Source organism: Coenobita brevimanus, chromosome 1 (genome assembly GCF_032717465.1).
Source record: "Coenobita brevimanus isolate Jiangsu-jjx chromosome 1, ASM3271746v2, whole genome shotgun sequence".
Taxonomy (NCBI): Eukaryota; Metazoa; Arthropoda; class Malacostraca; order Decapoda; family Coenobitidae; genus Coenobita; species Coenobita brevimanus.
The window spans coordinates 12,402,080-12,427,255 of NC_136954.1; the positions used below are offsets into that span (position 1 = coordinate 12,402,080).

At 42.8% G+C, this 25,176-nt stretch overlaps 1 protein-coding gene across 1 annotated transcript in view; it reads right to left on the minus strand.

Moving 5' to 3' along the window:
- The window catches only part of LOC145414462 (glutamate receptor 1-like), a 654,998-nt gene that overhangs the window by 359,619 nt on the left and 270,203 nt on the right, over positions 1 to 25,176 (minus strand). The window contains exons 7-8 of the mRNA XM_080284028.1: positions 22,930 to 23,124; positions 17,295 to 17,402 (exon numbers count right to left, since the gene is read on the minus strand). Of these exons, the coding sequence (XP_080140154.1) occupies positions 17,295 to 17,402; positions 22,930 to 23,124 (303 nt within the window). The remainder of the gene's footprint in view (positions 1 to 17,294; positions 17,403 to 22,929; positions 23,125 to 25,176) is intronic.

The window sequence follows — 25,176 nt, forward strand, 5'->3', positions numbered from 1 at the left end:
TAGGGAAAGGTGGCTGTGGAGGTGATGAAGGTGATGCGGTAGGTAAAGGTGCCTATGGTGGTGGTGGTGGTGGTGGTGGTGGTGATGTGGTAGGTAAAGGTGCCTGTGGTTGTGGTGGTGGTGATGTGGTAGGTAAAGGTGCCTGTGGTGGTGGTGGTGGTGATGTGGTAGGTAAAGGTGCCTGTGGTGGTGGTGGTGGTGATCTGGTAGGTAAAGGTGCCTGTGGTGGTGGTGGTGGTGATGCGGTAGGTAAAGGTGCCTGTGGTTGTGGTGGTGGTGGTGATGATGTGGTAGGTAAAGGTGCCTGTGGTGGTGGTGGTGATGCGGTAGGTAGAGGTGCCTGTGGTTGTGGTGGTGGTGGTGATGATGTGGTAGGTAAAGGTGCCTGTGGTGGTGGTGGTGTTGATGTGGTAGGTAAAGGTGCCTGTGGTGGTGGTGGTGGTGGTGGTGGTGATGTGGTAGGTAAAGGTGCCTGTGGTGGTGGTGTTGATGTGGTAGGTAAAGGTGCCTGTGGTGGTGGTGGTGTTGATGTGGTAGGTAAAGGTGCCTGTGGTGGTGGTGGTGGTGATGTGGTAGGTAAAGGTGCCTGTGGTGGTGGTGATGTGGTAGGTAAAGGTGCCTGTGGTGCTGGTGGTGGTGATGTGGTAGGTAAAGGTGCCTGTGGTCCTGGTGATGTGGTAGGTAAAGGTGCCTGTGGTGGTGGTGGTGTGTAAGGTAGTATTGTGAAGCAAGTCTGTTTTTTCGTGGCTGTGATTCTTTTGCGACGTATTTCAGTGGAAGAATTTGTGTTTGTCTGGTGCTGTAGGTTAACAACGGTGCGGTTGTGGATAGGACCTTGTGATTCTCTGTGGTATTATTTTACAAGTCCTGGGTTTGTGATTCCTCGGTTAACAGTTTTTGAGGTAGAGATGGTATGGTGGTTGTGATGGTGTGGTAGGTATTGTGGTGGAGGCGGAGTTTTGTGTGTTTCGTTGGGTCTGTGTTTCTTCAGTAAAAGATTTCTGTGTGTGTGTGTGTGTGTGTGTGTGTGTGTGTGTGTGTGTGTGTGTGTGTGTGTGTGTGTGTGTGTGTGTGTGTGTGTGTGTGTGTGTGTTTACGGTATAATTAAGAAGAGAAAGACGTTCAGTTTTAACTATAAGAAGCCCGTTTCAAAAAATAAAAGAAGGAACACTGGAACACCACCACCAGCCCAGCACCAACAACTGGTATATGGGTCGGACATTTGACTCTGCCCTGTGACCCTGACCTTTACCTGACTGCTCTCAAAACCAAACCACTTCCATCTTGCCTGACCCGTAGTGCTTCCAGCAAGTTTGGTGCCACTGCTTGAGCTGACCTTGCCCTCTGACCATAACCTTTGACTTTCCCTGTGACCTTGACATCTGACTGACTACTCTCAAAATATAACTTATTTCTCCTTGCCTTACCCTGAACATTTCCCCTACGTTTGGTCTAGATCGGATACGAATTTCTTCAACTGACCTTGCCATGTGATCCTGATTTTATATCTTTTCTACTAAATACTAGACCAGTTTCTTGGCTGACCCTTAAACCTGAATAAAAGCCCTAACACCTGGATAAAAACAAAAACAACTGAATAAGCTCTCTAACACCTGAATAACCCTGAATATGAGCCCAAACACCTGAATAACTCTGAATAAAGCGTCTAACACCTAATAAGCCCTGAATAAGAGTCGTAACACCTGAATAACCCTGAATAATAGCCCTAACACCTGAATAACCCTGAATAACAGCCCTAACACCTGAATAACCCTGAATAACAGCCCTAACACCTGAATAACCCTGAATAACAGCCCTAACACCTGAATAACCCTGAATAAGAGTCGTAACACCTGAATAACCCTGAATAAGAGCCCTAACACCTGAATAACCCTGAATAACAGCCCTGACACCTGAATATCACTGAATAATCTAACACCTGAATAAGCCTGAATAAGAGTTCTAACACCTGAATAACCCTGAATAAGAGTCCTAACACCTGAATAACTCTGAGTAAGAGCCCTAACACCTGAATAACCTGAATAAGAGTTCTAACACCTGAATAACCCTGAATAAGAGTCCTAACACCTAAATAACCCTGAATAAGAGCCCTAACACCTGAATAAGCCCTGAATAAGAGCCTTAACACCTGAATAACCCTGAATGAAATCTGAATAATCCTGCTAATAAGAAAATGGGGAAAGGGATGGCACTGAAGAACTTGACATTCAGCGTCTTGGCTCTGACGCAAATCCTGAAAAAGAAACATCAAAGGACACAAGTTGGAAATCCTACGTATTTTAATTGACGTCTCTTGATCATAGAGAGAGAGAGAGAGAGAGAGAGAGAGAGAGAGAGAGAGACCCTTCAAGACTACAGTACAAAACAGCAAAAGTAGGGTAAGCAAGAGCCTCCCCAAACCTCCTGTGTTTACTTGCTCTGCTGGACTACCAAGGCATCACAGGCTAATGGAAAACTTCAATGGAGGAGGAAAGGCGGAGGGAGAGAGAAGGCAGAAAGAGAAGAGGAAGAGAGAGAAGAGGAAGGTTGGAAAGAGGGAGAGAGGATGAGACGAATAAAGAGAGGAAGGGAGAGAAGAGCGAGAAAGAGAAGATGGATGGAAGGGGGGATGGGTAGGGGGAGAGATGGGTAGGGAGAAGAGGCTGGGAGTGAGGGAGAGCGGAAGAGACGAGGGAGGAGGAGGATGTAGGAAGGGACGGAGGGAGGGCACAGAGAGGGCGGTAGGGAGGGAAAGAAGATGGAAGGAGGGAGGGGGAGATAGGTAAAGAGAAGGCAGGAAGGCGAAGGGGGAGAAGGAAGAGGCTGGAAGTCCGGCCTTTGATGTCGCTAATGAAGCGTGCTTAGGGAGTGGCGGACACGAAGACGACACAGAAAGTTGGTGCCTGTGTGAGATGCCTTCCTGTCCCCTCTCCTACCGCCCCGAGAGGTTGAGTAGGAGACACGGGAGGGAAGGGGGGCCTTGGGAGGAAAGCAGGAATAAACTGATGAGAGATACTGGGAAACTGAGAAACTGACTGGGGAACGAAGGAAAACTGCGACTGAAGCCAACGGATTATGGACGACACGAAAGTTGAAAAAATAAAGTGTGTGTGTGTGTGTGTGTGTGTGTGTGTGTGTGTGTGTGTGTGTGTGTGTGTGTGTGTGTGTGTGTGTGTGTGTGTGTGTGTGTGTGTGTGTGTGTGTGTGTGGGTGGGTGGGTGTGTGTGTGTGTGTGTTGAATGGGAAGCCTTTCCACATATTTAATCTAATTATCTTGTGCAATAAGATTTTTTTTTTTTTTTTTGCTTTAACTTTTGCATTCCTTTCGTTTTCCGTTGAACGATAAGTCACATCGAGTAACTACAGTATATCTATACTACTATACTGCACACACCTATGCTACTGATGTTCCCCCTCAACCTCATCAACGAGCAATATTTTCCCCTGTAATCTTTTCAAACCAGGCATTTTTGTAGATATACTTCGTACCTTGTATTTTTGTCTCTAACTTTTTTTTTTTATTACACCTCTGTCTCCAGCGAGCAATATTTCTTCTGCAATTTTTTCTTCCCAAATCTTTTTTTTTCTTTTTTGTGAGGTTATATTTCGTACCTAGCCTTTTTATACCTACTGCACTGTTTATACCGTCTTCCACAAACTTGTGCTTCTGGTCTGTCTCTACCGCCTTCAACAGCCAGTATTTCCCATTGTTAATTTCTGTAAATCATGCATTTTTTAAAATACACTTGGAATTCAAAGTGTTTACAGTATGTCTCTCTCTGTGATAAGCAGTTTTCTTATCTGTACACACCAATTCTGCTTGACTCCAACTTCTCATTTAACGAGCAATGTTTCACACGTTTTCAGTTGTAGTCTTTTCATCCACCCATTCATCCATCATCCACTCTTTCATTGATACAACAGGAGTGTAGGGGCCCGGGGATAGGTTATTACAGGCGAGTAACCCGTCAACCTCTGACTGACATTATGTGAGCAATAAACCCATCACAGGCTAAACGGCCTAAGTTACAGAGATGACTACCGTGGCTAAGCGCCTCACACCGCATGCCCCTTTACCTTACCATACCAGCCCTCGGATGTAAACCCTCACAGGCCACAACCGGTTGAAGAGTCTTAACCCACTAGACTACTAGCTATTTCTTTATATAATTACCATCCAGCGTAGTAAATGGTTTCCTAGTGTACAGGAAACCATGTGGCTTGTCATCCAGTGTAGGGTCAGCTAATGGTAATACTATATTGAGCGGATAGTGCGGCCCTGAATCTACCACATTTTTTTACAATGATATATTTCATTACTAGTACTGTTACAGGTATTTTTAAACTGTCTTTTCGCAAACAAGTGCGATTGATTTTTCACTTTCCGTCTCCAGCCAGCAATATTTTCATTTTTCTTTCTCGTATTTAGCATTTTTCATGGATAAATTTCGACCTTACCATTTTCTTTCAACATTTCATACTTTCCATTTCATTAATTTGCACCATTCTACTCTATCTCAGTGTAATTTATTCATACTAGGAGTTTTACCTATCTTCTATCTTATCAAACTACTCATTCTCAGTATAAGTTATTAATATTAGGAGTTTCAGTTGTTTTTTCCTCAATTTTATTCACAGTACTCAATATCATCATTGTAATTCACTTGTACTAGGCGTTTTACGTTTTTAAAATCTTTTCATACTAATCACATCCTCAGTATAGTTTATTCATAACTGACGCTATCCTTTTTTTTAGTCATATATATATACTAATATTCTCAGTATAATTTTTTTCATACTAGAAGTTTTACCTTTTTTTTTCAATCTTTCCCTACTAAATATATTCTCTGTAATGTTTTCATACTGGCGTTCTTCGTGGAGTCATATTTCTCAGCAGGTGCAACCATCATTAAGACTACGATGACAATCCTCTGCCAGCTTTGTGTCCTGCCTTAGATACTTCTCCCTCCTCCCCAGATGACAGACGGTACGCTCTTTTCTCATGTTCTTGTGCTGTGTTTCATATTGCTATCATATTAAATAAAAATTTCACATAACGCCTTCCATTGCCACAGCTGGTGAAGAAATGCGGCAAAATTATTGCTCATGGTTTCACTCATCATCCATACATTTTGCTGACTCTCTGATTCTACCGCTGGCTGAGTTACACATCCACCAAGCCATACCGTTCAGTGTTACGGAGGTTGTTCGGAGCTTCGAAAACTTTCTTTATACGGGTGACCGATGGTTTCACACTGAACGCTGTTGCTTATCGCGTTTTTTCTTTAGGCAATATTTTTGAATGGACAGCTTATTTCACATGTTACATATTCTTCCTTCATGTCATACTAATTAAATTACTGGCCATGTACAACTATGAGTAGTTAATGGAGAATAATTTCATACTTTTCGTTTACGGTTTCAAAATGTAGACGGATAGTAGTAAAGGTAGTTTTTTGATCGTGTGTACATAAGGAAACTTTTGATCTGACACTGTTACTCGTGTATAAAATAAATAAATAAAAAAATAAAATAAATAAAATAAAAATAAAGCTACGAACCACCAACATCATGTCTTCGTTTGGTGTGAAACTTTAGTTAAGACATCCATCTAGTTAGGTAAAAAAAAATACAGGTTACGTAGAAATAATCCACAAATTCTCTCTCTCTCTCTCTCTCTCTCCTCAGCATTCTTGAAAATCCGTTCCCAAAGTCTCAACAGTCCTCCTACGTGCAACACAGCTCCATATATCACTTTGTGCAATTTTCCCCAGCATCCCTTCCACGTTAGCTACTGAAATGCCTTAACATGATGTACTATCTACCCTCTCTCACTGCTAGGTGTTCCTCATCCACGTATTTTTCGTCCTTCCTATTTTTCCACCACTATCCTCGTCTGCTCTTCCTATTTTTACTACTACGATGGTCTAGTACAAGAAATTTTTCACCAAGGTCTTTTGTACTTCTCGTGTCCCCCATCAAAAAGTTTTCACGTTAGGATTTGTTTTTCCAACGTGTATCCTACGCAATTCTTCAACTTTCCTCCATAGTTTTCTTTATATTTCACCTTGCATTTTTTTTTTATCTACCACCCTACGCATTCTTTCAACTTTCACTTTAATCTCATCTCATCCAACAGTCTTTCGTCCTTTTCCCAGTGGCGTTTTTATTTTTTTGTATGCATATTTTTTTCCTACGGCCGTTTTCCCGTATTAAGCATTTTTCCCTTTCACTAATCCCTTGCACTGCACTTTTTTACCATATTCCACTTTTTTCTGTTCCATAATATTTCGTACTGTCTTTTATTTCCCAATTCTTTTACTCTTCACATTTTTCCCTGCAAGTAATCGTTGGTAATTCCGCCCCTTCCCTTTTTTTTCATCATAATCTTTCACAATAAGCTTTTTTTCATTCTCCAAAATCTCAGGATATACGCTTACTCCACATCAACAGTTGCCATGGGCTACTCAAAGACCCATTAAAAGATAAGATCCTTGATTATCTTAGGCATTAATATTTCGCCCACTTCACGGTCTGAGAAAATAAAGACCCTCACCTCTAAATGATGCTTTAATGAACCAGTGTGTCAGGCATTCTAGACATAATGACAATATTTCGCGTTACCTATACTACTGCCGGTCATGATGTATGTATGTATAAGTATGTATGTATAAGTATGTAGGTATGGATATATGTACGTATGTATGTAAAAAAAATTCCCTTCCCTGATAAACGCTTTGAAAGGCACCTGTACACACGCACCCACTAGGGAGTCCAGTAGCTGCCATTCCGATCTTGGTCCTGACTGATACCCTCTGTGGGGATGCCTTGGCCATTTTTGTGCTCCTGCAACGGTGTGGTTTGGTGAAATGTGGGTGGCAAAGTGCACCGTGTTATGGCCTGGATTTAGATTTAGTAGTTAGGGTACGTTTGCATGAAAGAGAGAGAGAGAGAGAGAGAGAGGTAACGATGTCCTCTGAAGCTTGCTTGGGTCACTTTTGTGTTCCTGCGACGGAGCCAACACGTCCCTTGCAGGACAAGCATTTTCTATACCGCAAAGATCGAAGAAGCTTGTGTAATTCCACCCAACAGTGAGTATATCACGAGGCCTTACATTTTAACTTCTATTAACTCATTTTTCTTATAAATACATGCAAACTAAATATTTGCAATTCCTCTGGACCCAGCGTTTTCCTCCTCCCTGGTCTTCCTTTTCGTTCTTGTCTACCTTCTTCGTTTACTCATCCTTTTCGTTTTTTCCTTTCTTTTGTCCTGTGCCTTCTTTTCCCTTCATCTTCGTTGCTTCTGTTCTTTCTTCCCATATCTTGTTTTTTCCTCATTTTTTTCTTCTGCTCTTGACCCCTCATGCATACACACCACACTCTGGAACTACCTCATCTTTTCTTCTTCTTCTTCTTCTTCGTATTTCGTTTGCCTCCCTTCTTTTTTCTCTCCCATCTCCCCTTCTTCTCTCTTCTTTCCTTTCTTCTCTTCTCTCCTTTATCCTTCTCTCCTTCTTCCCTTCTAAGAGCCATTTTATCCTTTCGTTTCCCTTATCTTCTCGTTTCTCCTATTTCTTCATCTCCTCCTGGACTGTCGTTATTCTTTCTTCTTCTGTTTCCCATCTGACCCACTTCTCCTTCTTTTTCATTCTTCTTTTTCTTCCTCTTCCTCTTCCGTGTCTTTCTCCTCCTGTCCCCCTTCCCTCTGTACAAACACCATTGTCGGGAACCAACACACTTTTGTCTTCACCTGAACCCTGGTCCTCCTCATGTCTTCCTCCCTTTGTATCTTTTTTTTTTCTTTTGCTTTTCTTCTTATTTATCCTGTTCTGGTGCCAATATTGTTTCCCATGACGAGCTGTTGTTTCACACTATTGTAACGTATTACATACAAAGTTGTTTATTCATAATTAACAATGTGCAATACAGTGTGAATGATAAGCAGCCAAACACCATTTCACTGTAAAGTGTGGCTTGGGAAGGATAAGCGATCAGGACTTGCAGAGCCCAGCATTTTCTATCATAAACACTAGAGTAAAGGGAAGGCGATAGAGAAATATATTGCATATATGTATAAAGTCTTGGGGAAAATATTTACCTTGTTGGTATACTTGAATGTAATCAGTACTACTTTACTGAGGTGTATAATTGTCACGGGGTTTTTATAATATCACGGTAATTTTGAAATAAATGGTTAAATATTATTTAAATTGATAATATTCAATAATATTGAAGAGCAGAGACAATGGTTGTCTTGCTACATCAAGCAACGATTACTTTACGTTGGCTTAGCACGATTCTCTGAGAACGAGAATTTATAAACTTCCTCAACAGTACACAGCAGAGACTAATTACTCACAATTGCTGACTTACTGTACTGTTAGCCTCTGGAGAAAGTTACATCACCCCTGACAATAAATAACTAATACTAATAATAATAACATCAGGTTCTTGCTGATGCATTAACTCCTGGCACAACGGATTTTAAGTTAATACAAGACTGGTCTAAGTACCAGTTATGAATAGTAAAACGTTTATGCAAGCTAGGAGCTATATGGAAAATAAGCTTAATTATGGAGAAATGAAACAAGATTTACTCTACATTAAGCTCAAGAAATAGAACTGTTAAATTTATTAATTACAAAAATAAATTTAACATTACATTTCAAATCAAATCAATGAGATGCACTCGCTCACTCACACAGAAGCTAAATACTTACGCCTAGGAAAAACACCTTAACTAAGCTCTTAAAACTACAAAATACACAAAAGAAATACCAGTCGATGAATGCTATGTATCACCACTAAGGTGGGAGTGCTGGGATTAACTGTACTAATGGAGCTTGGGGTGCTAGCTGACCTCTCCACTTCTGAGCACAGACCCTTTCTCCGTCACAGCAAACACAAGACTGAATTCAAATAATGTATGGGCAGGAAGCACGAGCCACCGGAAGAAGGCGTGGCTAACGGTTTATGCAAGCAGAGGCGAACGATAAAGAAACAATTGTATCGCTCAGTAGCGCACTTAGTGACGTGCATTAAATCAGTCACTTTTGAAAGTGACGAATTATTTGAAAAGTATACCCCGAAATGGAGAGAGAAACGGTTAACTGAGCGATACACAGTGAGTTTTCCACTAATAGTTCGTGGCTTCTCACAAAAAGGAAATGTCGCGAATTGATTCGTGACATTACGCCCCATGAAAATTAAATCTTTCTTCCTTCAGAAGAAAGATTTCAATATACATACATATAAATCCTAACTCAGTCACACAAGATTCACACTGTGGTGTGTGTGCTATCCTGCTACAGGAGAAAGTCGCAGTCGTCAGTGAGCGAAAAACCTCGTATTTACGTTAATAGAAGCAAGCTTGAGGGAAAAACTCCGTGACGACGGTGAAAATCCTGTACTCAGGTCAAACTGAGCGAAAAGTCGCTACATTTACACTGACAACTAATTGTTGTGTAGTGTGATGTATGTAATACACAGTGTAGGTGTGACAGTTGCAGTGTAACTGTACCTACGTGTAAAATGACACAGTAAATAATATATGGCGATGACGAAGGCAGAGGAGAAGAGGTGGCAGCGTGCGGCAGACGATCGGCTGGCCCGCACAGCAAAACTGCTACACCCATTGCTGAACCTGCAAAACCAATTGAGGTGGAGCATCAAAAGTGTCAATGAGATACAATTCTTATCAAGTTACAATTACTCTCTCTGCCTAGCAGTCAGTGCTACAACGTACATTCGAGGTCGCCATTAATTATAGCACACGATTATGGTCGGCAAGTTGAGAATCCTTGTGCAAACTCGGGTCTTCCATAGCCTCGAACTGCACACGGGTCCTCAACCTGTGCCCTAACCTACAGTTCTTATATTAATATCGGGAAGCTGAGAATCCTTGTGCAAACTTGGGTCTTCCATAGCCTCAAGTCGCCTCTGCAGAGTTCTCACTTCCCCCTTAACCTACAGTACTTATATTAGTATCGGGGAGCTGAGAATCCTTGTGCAAACTTGGGTCTTCTATAGCCTCAAGTCACCTCTGCGGAGTTCTCTCTCGAACTTCCCCCTTAACCTATAATACTTATATTAGTATCGGGAAGCTGAGAATCCTCGTGCAAACTTGGGTCTTCCATAGCCTCAAGTCGCCTCTGCGGAGTTCTCTCTCGAACTTCCCCCTTAACCTACAATACAATACTTATATTAGTACCGGGAAGCTGAGAATCCTTGTGCAAACTTGGGTCTTCCATAGCCTCAAGTCGCCTCTGCGGAGTTCTCTCTCGAACTTCCCCCTTAACCTATAATACTTATATTAGTATCGGGAAGCTGAGAATCCTCGTGCAAACTTGGGTCTTCCATAGCCTCAAGTCGCCTCTGCGGAGTTCTCTCTCGAACTTCCCCCTTAACCTACAGTACTTATATTAGTATCGGGGAGCTGAGAATCCTTATGCAAACTTGGGTCTTCCATAGCCTCAAGTCGCCTCTCAACTTCCCCCTTAACTTACGGTACATAATATGTATGTACAGGCCCTGGACATAATGTGTCCTGCGGGGCCAATGGGCGAGACATCAGGTCTGCACCCACTTCACCACTACCCTGTCTCTCAACTGACTCAGAGATTACAGGTGTGGTTATGAACGGCACAGGAAGGACATGTCCCTGATCAGTGGTGATACTTTGGCACACACTGCAGGAACGGACAAAACTGTCTATGTCTCGTCCCATCCCTGGCCAGAAAAAGTCAGCTCGGATACGGCCCTGGGTCTTCCTTTTGCCCATGTGACCTCCTGAGGCTGAACAATGACCCCATTGTAACACTGCTGGGCGGTACTTGGCGGGAACGACAAACTGCAGTCGAACCTCGCCCTCGGGTGTTCGTGACTCACGGTAGAGCCGTCCTTGTTTACGAAGGAACCTGGCTTGACCTCCCCGTGAATACTTGATCACTTTACCCTCCAGCTTCTTGCGCACTGAGGCAAGTGTCGAGTCAGTCTGTTGCTCTTGGACAACATCTTGACTACGAATCAGATCTTGCGGCGTTGCGACGGTCAACGGAGTGACGCGATTTGGAGCCTTGGCCATGGCTCGTGTTATTGCAGCAGCCGAAGTCTGAGTAGCAACATCTACGGCACAACTATTTTTGATGCCAGGTATGTTGCCTAAGATGAGGTCAAATAAAGGTTCTGGCATGACAACTGCAGCTGTCAAGCCAGTGAAAAATGGAGACGCCACCTGGATACGTGCCTCAGGGAACAATCTCACTGATCCATCGATAAGTCTAACTTGGATCTGTCGACCTGTATACTCATCCGGCCGAACTAAACTCTGCTTAACTGAGCAACCTGAGGAACCATTGTCCCTCAGGACATTTACAGAAACACCTCCCACAGACCCTGGCTGAACAAGAAAGGCAGTGTTGCTGGTGGAAGGGTCTGAGGAGGTAGCAGCCAGTCATTCATGAGACTGCGGAACAACCGATGCAGCAAACGTGGCGCCCTGGGAACTAGGTGTCTGAGGAGAGTTCATGGTCGGAGGGGGACTTGTGAAGTGTTGGGAAGTACCTGTACTGGTAGAGATGGCACCACCGGGTACTTGTGGAATGAAGGCTGCATTTGCCTCCTGCCTCCGATACACTAATTGACCTGATTGAGGGTTACGTGGTTTGTCCTTGTATTGCTGCTGCTGCTGCTTGGGGAACTGCTGCTGGTTGGGGTGCTTGTTGTACCGCTTCCAAGCAGGCTGCTGTGTATTTTGCCCCTGGTCCTTCTGTGGTTTGCTTGGACCTTGACCATTACTCTGAGAACGGCCTTGGTGCTGGGATTCAGTCTGAGACGGCTTCCCAGACTTGGCAGTATCTTTTCTGCTCCAGGTGTTTTGCTTACGAGCTTGATACCCGTATGCAGTAAAGAATGCGTCAGCCTTCTCTGCCATTTGGCTGGCATCTTTCACCTGGCAGATCTTAAGCTGTGCTATGAGCTCAGCAGGCCACGACCTCTCTAGCTGTGTACGCAGCATAAGGTCAATTATCCCTCACGCGTGGAAGGAGTTTCATCTTTCTCCATCCACTCATTTAAGTAAGCTGTGAGACGATCAAGGAACTGAACAGCTGTCTCCTTGTCTTGGAGACGAGCTCGCATGAACTGAACTTTGGCGTCGTCTACTGTGAGACCATACGCCTTAATGAGTGCAGCTTTCATCATCTCATATGTGAGATTGTCTCCACGAATTCTGTGGAGAATATCGAGGGCAGGGCCCTCAAATAGGCTAAGAAACTGAAGCCGCTTAGCTGCCTCATCCAGTTGATATAAGTCTGCCATGTCCTCAAAACAAGCAATGTACGGCTCGATTCGCTCGCTTTCCTTGTATAAAGGAAGCTTGATGCGTGGGGTCGCCAGGACATGTGCAGGGGGAACGCTCGTGGAGCTTGGACCAACTGCACCAGACGTGTCTGAAGCCAAGGAATCTCGCTTGAGCTTCAGCACTTCAAGTTCATGTTTTTCTCGTGCTTCTCGCTCGGCACGTTCGTGTTCTCGTTGTTCCCGCTCGTATTCGCGCTCTTTCTCACGCTGCTCTTGTTCATATGCACGCTCTCTTTCACGTTCCTCACGCTGTTCTCGCTCGTATTCGCGCTGAATCCTACGCTCTTCACGAGCATCTTTCTCACGTTCTTGCTCGTAATTGAACCGTGAGAGAACGTAACTCTGTATTTTCTCTGGGTCTGTGAGACCCATATCTTTGGCTTCCTGTACAAATACAGCGGTAGCCATGGCGCTAATTTATTAAGCAAAACCGAAATTGAGTACTGACTGCTTAGCGACGAATACTAATAAACACAAGTAAAGAGTACAGACACAAGCTAGTGGTGACCAGTCTTATCCAGTTAACTGGCAAAGAATAAATAAAAAATGTAAATGACTGGGAAGACTCAATAATAAACACAATGGGTACGGCGACTTCCCAGAAGCGAATAAAATTGTCTGGCGTTACCAAAAATAAACTAGAGTTAAGTATTCTATTGATTAATAAAGCAAAATTCACTTGCTAAATTAAGGGTAAACACCAGTAAGCTTGTGCCTATAAACTTTAATGATAAATACCTAAATATGAATGAGTGAGCACTATCTCGTGAATAGCTTTAGAGCTAGGAGTTAATATCCTGGAATGAGGTCGCCAATTGTCACGGGGTTTTTATAATATCACGGTAATTTTGAAATAAATGGTTAAATATTATTTAAATTGATAATATTCAATAATATTGAAGAGCAGAGACAATGGTTGTCTTGCTACATCAAGCAACGATTACTTTACGTTGGCTTAGCACGATTCTCTGAGAACGAGAATTTATAAACTTCCTCAACAGTACACAGCAGAGACTAATTACTCACAATTGCTGACTTACTGTACTGTTAGCCTCTGGAGAAAGTTACATCACCCCTGACAATAAATAACTAATACTAATAATAATAACATCAGGTTCTTGCTGATGCATTAACTCCTGGCACAACGGATTTTAAGTTAATACAAGACTGGTCTAAGTACCAGTTATGAATAGTAAAACGTTTATGCAAGCTAGGAGCTATATGGAAAATAAGCTTAATTATGGAGAAATGAAACAAGATTTACTCTACATTAAGCTCAAGAAATAGAACTGTTAAATTTATTAATTACAAAAATAAATTTAACATTACATTTCAAATCAAATCAATGAGACGCACTCGCTCACTCACACAGAAGCTAAATACTTACGCCTAGGAAAAACACCTTAACTAAGCTCTTAAAACTACAAAATACACAAAAGAAATACCAGTCGATGAATGCTATGTATCACCACTAAGGTGGGAGTGCTGGGATTAACTGTACTAATGGAGCTTGGGGTGCTAGCTGACCTCTCCACTTCTGAGCACAGACCCTTTCTCCGTCACAGCAAACACAAGACTGAATTCAAATAATGTATGGGCAGGAAGCACGAGCCACCGGAAGAAGGCGTGGCTAACGGTTTATGCAAGCAGAGGCGAACGATAAAGAAACAATTGTATCGCTCAGTAGCGCACTTAGTGACGTGCATTAAATCGGTCACTTTTGAAAGTGACGAATTATTTGAAAAGTATACCCCGAAATGGAGAGAGAAACGGTTAACTGAGCGATACACAGTGAGTTTTCCACTAATAGTTCGTGGCTTCTCACAAAAAGGAAATGTCGCGAATTGATTCGTGACAATAATGTACATGGTAAAGTTATGATGCTTCTATTCATGTATAAATCCCAGCTGTCTGTGAGGCTTGGCATCTCTGAATATGCTGACCTCAGCGCCACACCCAGAGGGGACGCCGGCCAGCTAACAGCAGAACGCACTTATCATTAGAACGAGAGGGACGTATTAACTCAGAGCTCTCTGTGTCGCAGTTGTATCTTTCTGTGGCCAATAAAGAGAGATTTAATCTGCTCAGTTTCAGTTCGCTACCTCTAAATTCCTTCAACAGGATTCTACACCGATTCCCACCATCTCCAGTGTGTGAGAAGACGTTTTGGTGGAGTGTGTCTGCCGGAAGTGACTTCGACCAGGCGCAACGTTATAACCTTGCTTGGAACAGAGAGGTCACGTCTAAGCTGATATATATAATAGTGACCAGTTGAGGAATCCATACAAGCCGAAACAATCCTACATCTTTTTCCTCAGTTTCATGTGTCTCCTCTTTCTCCCTTCGCCTGTCTCCCGTCTTCTGCTTCTTGTTTCAGCCCTCTTTCATATTTCTTACTTTCGTCTCTCCTCTCCGTTCATTCTTTCACTTTCTTTTATCTTCTCTACTTTCATTATTTATTTATTTTTACTCCTTTTCCCTCTCGTTTCTTTCCTCTTTGTTTCGTCTTCCATCTTCACCTCGCCTTGTTCACTCTTGTTCCGAATATACACCACAGCCTGGAACCACCTCAGTCTTCCGTGTTCGTTTCTGTTCTTCTTCCGCTTCGTTTTGCTCTTCTTCCTTTTCTTTTCATTTCCCTTCTTTATCCTCTTCCTTTTCCTCTCTTCTTTCTTTCACTTCCCATGGCTTCTCCTTTCTTCTTGTTTTTCCTCTTTCTTCTTGTCAGTCAGTCTTTATTTCTCTGATTATTCTTCCTTCTTGTGACCCCTTCCTTCTCTTTTCTCCTCTTTCTTCTTCTTTCTTGTGACCCCTTGCTTCTCCTACTCTTGTTTCCCCCTGTACGTACACCACAGCCTCGGGCCGTCCCTCTCATATGTCTTTATCTCAAACCCTCCCCACCTTCACTTTTCCTCCTTGGCTTCTCCTTCATATCATTCGTCTCCATCTCTCATCCTAGTTTCTTTGCTCTTTTTGTCTTCCTCTTCCTGCTCCTCCTCCTCGTTATTAATTCTTCTCTTCTCCCCCTTACCTACCTTCTTATTCTGACCGTTCAATTTAATTCTTGTGTCTTTTCTTTTCCTTTCCACTTCCTCATCCTCGTTTCCTCCTCCTCCTCCTTTTGCCGAACCCACAGGGACGGCCAAATTCAGTGTGTCCCAAACTATTACTGTCACCCTACGTTTTGAATAATGAAACCTGGCAAGACGGAACCGCAGAGTTTTCTGAGCTTTACTTACGGAGTGTGTGTTGAGGGGCGGGGAATGTGGGAGGTGGTCTGGTGTGTCTGGAGTGTGTTTGAGGTGCGTGCGGTGTTCATTTGTGGTAGGTCTAAGGGGTGTCTAAAAACAAACGACACCTTCTGTTGCGTTGGGGTGGTAGATACGGTTAGGGTGGATGCTGCCACCAGATGTGTAGATTGTCTTATTCTACTCTCCTTACCTCCCCCCTTTTCCCTTTTCTCTTCACCGTTTTTCCTCTCTCTCTCTCTCTCTCTCTCTCTCTCTCTCTCTCTCTCTCTCTCTCTCTCCACCTCATGTGCCAACATCACAGTCGTCTCTGATCCTCTCTTCCCTCCTTTTCCTCTTTACCACCCATTTTCAGTTCACGTCTCCCCTTTACCCCCCCCCTCTCTCTCTCTCTCTCTCTCGTTCTTTCTTTCTGTCTGTCTGTCTGTCTCTGTCTCTATCTCTCTGTTTTCCCTCTTCTCTACCTCTCTTTCCTCCTCTTCTCTCCCTTTCTTTTCCTCCTTTTCCTTTCTTCTCTTCTCCCCTCAACCTCGTTTTCCTCCTCCTTTCCACTTTTCCTTCCACCAACAATCCATCCTTTATGTGTCCCTATATAAGCCTCACTTGATCCTCTCCTTCCCCCGCTCCTCATAATATTGCCGTTATGTTCTCACCCATGGCCACTTTAGAGTATCACACACACACACACACACACACACACACACACACACACACACACACACACACACACACACACACACACACACACACACACACACACACATCTGAGTAAAGGGTCGTCTGTCATTTACATACTCGAGGAGTTAAAAAGGATACATGAGAGATAACGAGAAATATGAGCGGTAATGAAATAAGAGATACGAAAAGGGAGATAATATTATATTAATGACCCTCTTCCTTAGCAGTAGTTAAAGACCGTCCATCCTCCTCCTTTCGGGTGACGTACTTGAGGGACGTTTGTACAGCCAGGCAGCTTACCCGACCAGTCATATCGGTGCCACCACATGAAGGTATCCCTCTCCAACACCATCCCTTCATTATGATGACGTATTTTTTATTCCTGATACGTCTAGGCGACTTTATTAAACTTATGAGAGACTTTTTGGACGGTGATTTCCATTCTGTGTACTGTTGTTGCACGTTTCCTTATCTAGAAAATTCAAGGTTTGGTCAGGATTGTTTTCTTTGTATCACGTTAGGTTAGTCTGTCGGCCAGTGTGGTTAAGTTTAGTAACTGGTAGGTTTGACGGTCAGTTAGGTAATGTCAGGTGGGGTTAGGTTGGGATAAGTTAAGTTAGAGTAGAAAATAAGAATGATATCCTTGGAAAATCAAACTTGGCACGGGATGCAAAAATAGTACACAGAACGGAAATATGAGAACTGGAGATGCTGGCCATAATTACTGTTGTCTCTCTCACTCCGTACTGACAACAATCGTTTGGCGTAATGTGGAGAAAATTAAAACGCAAGGTATTGAACTGAAGACGCTAATCCTCACTTTGACGGTCCCTGTGTTGCAGGTCGAGAGAGAGAGAGAGAGAGAGAGAGAAACTAAACACTCACTACATCCCTTTGACGATCTCGGTGTTTAAGATCATCTCCAACGAAAGAGAGCGAAAATTAAGAAATGAACGACGAGAAAGATAAACGATAAAGCACTATATAAGATAAATTCGACACTCACTTTGACCGTCTCGCTGTTGAGTGTCATTTCCACCACGTCCAGTGAGTACAGCTTCCTCTTACCCTCGTCCGTGAAGCTGATGTTGCCTGTCAGTCCCTCCATCTCAACCTGCAACAACAACACCAAGATAATGCAAGAAACACACCAACAATACCAAGATAATGCAAGAAACACACCAACAATACCAAGATAATGCAAGAAACACAACAACAATACCAAGATAATGCAAGAAACACACCAACAATACCAAGATAATGCAAGAAACACAACAACAATACCAAGATAATGCAAGAAACACAACAACAATACCAAGATAATGCAAGAAACACACCAACAATACCAAGATAATGCAAGAAACACATCAACAATACCAAGATAATGCAAGAAACACAACAACAATACCAAGATAATGCAAGAAACACACCAACAATACCAAGATAATGCAAGAAACACAACAACAATACCAAGATAATGCAAGAAACACACCAACAATACCAAGATAATGCAAGAAACACAACAACAATACCAAGATAATGCAAGAAACACACCAACAATACCAAGATAATGCAAGAAAACAAAAGAATAATACCAAGATAATGCAAGAAACACACCAACAACAATACCAAGATAATGCAAGAAACACAACAACAACAACAATACCAAGATAATGCAAGAAACACAACAACAATACCAAGATAATGCAAGAAACACAACAACAATACCAAGATAATGCAAGAAACACACCGACAACAACAATACCAAGATAATGCAAGAAACACACCAACAATACCAAGATAATGCAAGAAACACAACAACAATACCAAGATAATGCAAGAAACACACCAACAATACCAAGATAATGCAAGAAACACAACAACAACAACAATACCAAGATAATGCAAGAAACACACCAACAATACCAAGATAATGCAAGAAACACATCAACAATACCAAGATAATGCAAGAAACACAACAACAATACCAAGATAATGCAAGAAACACACCAACAATACCAAGATAATGCAAGAAACACAACAACAATACCAAGATAATGCAAGAAACACACCAACAATACCAAGATAATGCAAGAAACACAACAACAATACCAAGATAATGCAAGAAACACACCAACAATACCAAGATAATGCAAGAAAACAAAAGAATAATACCAAGATAATGCAAGAAACACACCAACAACAATACCAAGATAATGCAAGAAACACACCAACAATACCAAGATAATGCAAGAAACACAACAACAATACCAAGATAATGCAAGAAACACACCAACAATACCAAGATAATGCAAGAAACACACCGACAACAACAATACCAAGATAATGCAAGAAACACACCAACAATACCAAGATAATGCAAGAAACACAACAACAATACCAAGATAATGCAAGAAACACACCAACAATACCAAGATAATGCAAGAAACACAACAACAACAACAATACCAAGATAATGCAAGAAACACAACAACAATACCAAGATAATGCAAGAAACACAACAACAATACCAAGATAATGCAAGAAACACAACAACAATACCAAGATAATGCAAGAAACACAACAACAATACCAAGATAATGCAAGAAACACAACAACAATACCAAGATAATGCAAGAAACACAACAACAATACCAAGATAATGCAAGAAACACAACAACAATACCAAGATAATGCAAGAAACACAACAACAATACGAAGATAATGCAAGAAACACAACAACAATACCAAGATAATGCAAGAAACACAACAACAATACCAAGATAATGCAAGAAACACACCAACAATACCAAGATAATGCAAGAAACACACCAGCAATACCAAGATAATGCAAGAAACACACCAACAATACCAAGATAATGCAAGAAACACACCAACAATACCAAGATAATGCAAGAAACACACACCAACAATACCAAGATAATGCAAGAAACACACCAACAATACCAAGATAATGCAAGAAACACACCAACAATACCAAGATAATGCAAGAAACACACCAACAATACCAAGATAATGCAAGAAACACACCAACAATACCAAGATAATGCAAGAAACACACACCAACACTTAGTACGGGTAACGAATTTATTTGCTGGATTGCTTTCATGTAATTGTACTGGTCCACTCTCCCAAATGAAATACTAAGTCGTGGCTGCGTGTAATTTTGATAAATTATAGCTATGTGATACCAGTGAGTCTCCTTAGTTACTAGTCAAATTAACCCTCCAGTATGAACACACATGGCTTTTAACTGAGCTGACAACTGTTATGAATATTCGTTATGTTAAACTGTAAAAAAGTGTTGTACAAATAATGTACAATTTTTCCGTTTGACAGTCTGTTTGCTTCACAGGACAAAGTCACCTCAAACAGTTCTGACCTAATCTGAGTCAAGTTGGTGGAAAGGATATAAGCTAGGCAAGGATGAAGCAAGTAGATTTCTAGAGTAATTTGTCGAAGGTCAAGGTCACACGGCAAGGTAAAATATTCGACACTTGGACCAGCTGGAAGGCGTGGGTGTTAAAATCCCAGTGCTGCTGCTTGTCATTATATTATTAATTTTACTGATCTTGCTATTTTTTATGATTTTCAATTCCAGAGAGAGAGAGAGAGAGAGAGAGAGAGAGAGAGAGAGAGAGAGAATTTTGACCCTTGAGCGGTATCAGTGTCAAATCGAGACTCCACCTCTCTCTCTCTCTCTCTCTCTCTCTCTCGTTAACATAGTGATGTGCGTTTAACAGTGCACCACCACCCCCATGCCTCAGCTCACCCTGCTGCTGTCTGTGTCATATTCCCATAAACCTGCTGCACACCTCATCCGCTAAGCACCCTACCGCCGCTGCCATACCAGTGCCTTCCCTCGCTTACTCAAGGATATTATTGTACGTACAGCCTCCCCATGGACTCATAACACTTCTGTCCAGGATGCAGTGACACTCCCTCGATCTGAGAAACTTTCCTTGATTTGAACAATGACGTCTGGAGGTAGAGGTACGTTCAGCATCAAAAGTCCTGCCGCTTCTACTTTTTCCGCGGTCTATGAAATCATTGCTGTGAAGCTGTAGCAACTGACACAGATGACACTGAAAAGTGGCCAAATAAAGTGATAAGTTTAAGTTACTGTGGATTCATCTAACTGCTTTTTAAAGCAGGTGGAGTGAACTCTAATAGGCGACAGAATTTTCGATGCCGACTTCTTCACCCTGTCCCCCTAAACCTCTTACAAAGAAAAACAAACAGCAGCACACTTGCCGGTTTTTTCCAGGCTATTTGTTATAGAGAAGGTTTGTAACTAACAAAACTATTTTATGAGTTAAAGGCAAAGACAGAATAGCAGGAGGTCAAGCCGTGTCTTTTCTGCCAATGAGCTACGTGAAAATCTGTGCTATATGAAGGCAAATGAACTATGGCTATGAACTTTTTGTACCCTAATATTCCACTTATACTCTTTTTACCCTAACTTAACCTAAAACTGCCATCTCTCCACCTTGAATGCTGACCTGTAACAATAGATTAACACTAGAATATGATGCCAGTCAGGAAGCAGTGCTGGGGAGAGGATGTAGAACTTCAGCAATATCTTTTTCTGCCATTCAGCTACGTTAAATAAGTCGCAACAAGACGAAAATCTGGCATGTTATGGTAAAATAGGGTACAGTGCAATAGTTACCCTCTTTAGCACCATAACATGTCCACAGTGCCACCATAACACATTACACATCTCCCTCAAGTGTCTGGCATGGTCTTTATTTATTCTTGACACCTTACCCCAGGCCCACCCTGACACCCTAATATTCCATACTACAACATAATTCTACACCCTGACACCCTAATATTCCATACTACAACATAATTCTACATCCTGACACCCTAATATTCCATACTACAACATGATTCTACATCCTGACACCCTAATATTGCATACTACAACGTAATGTTACATCCTAACACCTTTATTGTATATTCCACGCTGACAGCAGAATTCCACAACCTGACACCCTAACATTCCACAATGACAACCTTATTTTACAACTGGACACCCTAATATTCCACACACCCTAGCTTTACACCCAGACACCACACCCATCCTTCTTAACACTCTACTATCCCACCCTGACACTTAACACTACAAGCTAACACAACCTACCACAGACATTCCCACACTATCACTGAAGAAACACCTACCTACCCACCTCACGAGGAGGGCAAAACAACACCCCGATCGGACCACACTACTACGTGCCACACCTCCTGTCGTCCACCCACCAGAGGTGTCCTTAAACAGAGCTGGTCGAGTTCCCCTGGCTAGGCTTAAAGCAGGACATCACTCAGCCCTCCTCAGATACCAGTTTAGATTTGGGTTGGGTATAATCACAGACGACATGTGCCTCGTTTATACACTAAACCCAAACAACGAAACACACATAATGAAGCACTGCACAGCACATGCCACACTAAAACACAGACATAATATCAACGGTGTTCGGAACCTATAGGACAACCTTATAGGGGCGGTTGTTTACCTGTGGTCGACGGGTACACATGGTCAGGAGGTCCAGGGTTAAGCAACAACAACAACAACAAAAAACAACAACAGCCTCCGGTTACCATAATACTCCACCCTAAGGAATTATTTTTCCTCTTCTCTAGCACCCTAACATCTCTACAATGCACATCTAACTACTCATCCACCTTCCTCAAGTCCCTGGTGGTCTTTTTTATTTTAATTCACTCTTGACATCTTCTCCAAGTCCATCCTAACACCACATTATGCCACACTGACATCTAATCCTATATCGTGACACCCTAATTGACGTTCTTGACACTTATACTCCACCCTGGCACACTAATACTCCTCCCTGGCACCCTAATATTCCACCCTGGCACCCCAATACTTCACCTTGGCACCCAAATACTTCACCCTGGCACCCAAATACTGTACCCTGGCACCCAAATGCCCCACCCTGGCACCCTAATACTCAACCCTGGCACCCTTATACTCCACCCTGGCACACTAATACTCCACCCTGGCACCCCAGTACTCCACCCTGGCACCCTAATACTCCACCCTGGCACCCTAATACTCCACCCTGGCACCCTAATACTCCACCCTGGCACCCTAATACTCCACCCTGGCACCCTTATACTCCACCCTGGCACACTAATACTCCACCCTGGCACCCCAGTACTCCACCCTGGCACCCTAATACTCCACCCTGGCACCCTAATACTCCACCCTGGCACTAATACTCCACCCTGGCACCCTAATACTCCACCCTGGCACCCCAGTACTCCACACTGGCACCCCAGTACTCCACCCTGGCGCCCTAATACTCCACCCTAACACCCTAATACTCCACCCTAACACCCTAATGCCCCACCCTGACACCCTAATACCCCACCCTGACACCTAATACTCCACCCTGGCACCCTAATTACTCCACCCTGGCACCCAAATACCCCACCCTGGCACCCAAATACTCCACCCTGGCATCCTAATACCCCACCCTGACACCCTAATAACCCATACACCTGACACCCATATACTCCACCCTGGCACCCTAATACTTCACCCTTGCACCCTAATACCCCACCCTGACACCTACTCCTGGACTCACCTTCCTCAAGTGCCTGGTGATCTTCTCGCCGTGCTCCCAGACGCTCTGATCAGCGTCATTACTGTGGCAGCTGATGATCCGCGGCGCCCCCAGCCCAGGAGACTCACCAAACACGTCCACTTTCTTGTGCTTTAGTAGTGTGGTCAGCGCCTCAGCAACCACCCTCACCGCGTCGGAGATCAGTGCTGACTGGGCCTAGAGAAGAGAGGATGGGCTGATTTTAGTGCTGCTGCTGCGGAAAAAAAAATCATAAGAAAGAAGAAGAAGAAGAAGAAGAACAAGAACGAGGAGGAGGAGGAGGAGGAAGGTACAATTCTTATCATCAAACATTAATGTCGACTGAGCACGTGGAAAAGAAGACAGGTTCAGTGCTGTTGGTGGGTGGCTGAGGCGAGAGAAGAATTAAATAGATAATAAAGAGACGATCATCTTTTCCTGCTCAAATCATACTGTCCCCTGGAAGACGACTCACAGAAGTCTAGTGGAAATCAAGGTCCCTAATTTCAGGATATATGGAAGAAAATTAATGCACTGTCGATTTTGTGCTGCAATATAATGTCGTTTGAAGATATACCCAGGCGTTGGAAAGATGAAGGCGAATTTCTGAAAGTAATATACGAAGAAGCCTAAAATAATACTAAGACACTGAAGATACACAAAGACGATGAAGCTATTATACTAGGGTGTTGAAAATGGTATTTGAATCATTGACAGTAATGAACGAAGGCGCTGAATATACTATGCAGTGGCGTTCTAAATAACACAGAAGGCGTTGAAAATAACACAGACGACGTTGAACATAACACAGAAGGCGCTGAAAATAACACTGAAAGCGCTGAAAATGACACTGAAAGCGCTGAAAATAACACAGAAGACGTTGAAAACAACAAAAAGGCATTGAAAATAACACAGGAGGCGTTGAGAATAACAAAGAGGCGTTGAAAATAACAGAGGTGCTGAATATAACACAGAAGGCGCTAAAAATAACAGAAGAGGCATTGAAAATAACACAGAAGGCGTTACAAATAACACAGAAGGCGCTGAAAATAACACAGGTGCTGAAAATAACACAGAAGGCGCTGAAAATAACACAGAAGGCGCTGAAAATAACACAGGAGTTGAAAATAACACAGACGATGTTGAAAATAACACAGAAGGCGTTGAAAATAACACAGAAGGCGTTGATAACAACACAGAAGGCGTTGAAAATAATATACAAAGGAGTCAAACGCAATGTACTGTACGCCGGATCTGAAAATACTATAAAGTGGCGGAGATTATTAGTAGGATCTTACCCATGGTTATATTACTAGGGAAATATGGGAGACTGCCCCTCGCCACGATACCTTCACCACACTACACTACACCACGGTACACTACTTTAAGCTACACTACACAACACTGCACCACGGTACGCTACACTACACCACGGTATACGACACAACACTACACCACTGTACACTACACAACACTACACTACATTATGCTACACTTCGGTACACTACATCAGGCTACACTACACTGCACTGCTAGTACGCAACACTACACTACACATCACAATGCACTGCACCACTACACTACACTACACTACACTAAACAATGCCACACTTCACTACACTACAACACACTACACTGCACTGCGCTAAACAACGTTACACCTCACTACACTACACTACGCTACACTACACTACGGTATGCCACACTACACTGTACACGACACTTCACCACACCACACATTACAGTACACCGCAGACACACACACACACACACACACACACACACACACACACACACACTGGACATAAATATTTTTTCATACCTCCTTGAATTTAATAAACATAAAGCATGACAACTGACACGGAATTAGCATATTTCTGACGTATATGAACAGCCTAAATGTTAAAAAGTGAAATTATAACAATGACCAAGTGAAAATGCCTTAATACATTTAATCCAACAGACTTTTTTTTTTTTGTCAGCAGCACGGCAGGCTGCAATTTAGTCTTCCTCTGTCCAGCGTGGCAATTGTATTAGAACTGCACGAAAGCGTATTAGTACCCGCACTAACACACGGGAGCGAGGCTGGTGACATGAAAATGAAAAGCCAGGAGTTACAGCGGTGAAGAGAGACGTCTTGGGAAACACGTGTGGTGTGAAGAGAATGGAGAGGATGGGAAGTTGTGTGATTAGTGGGAGATGGGGAGCAAGAAAATCCGTGGACCGAGTTGAGGAGAGTGTGCTTAGATG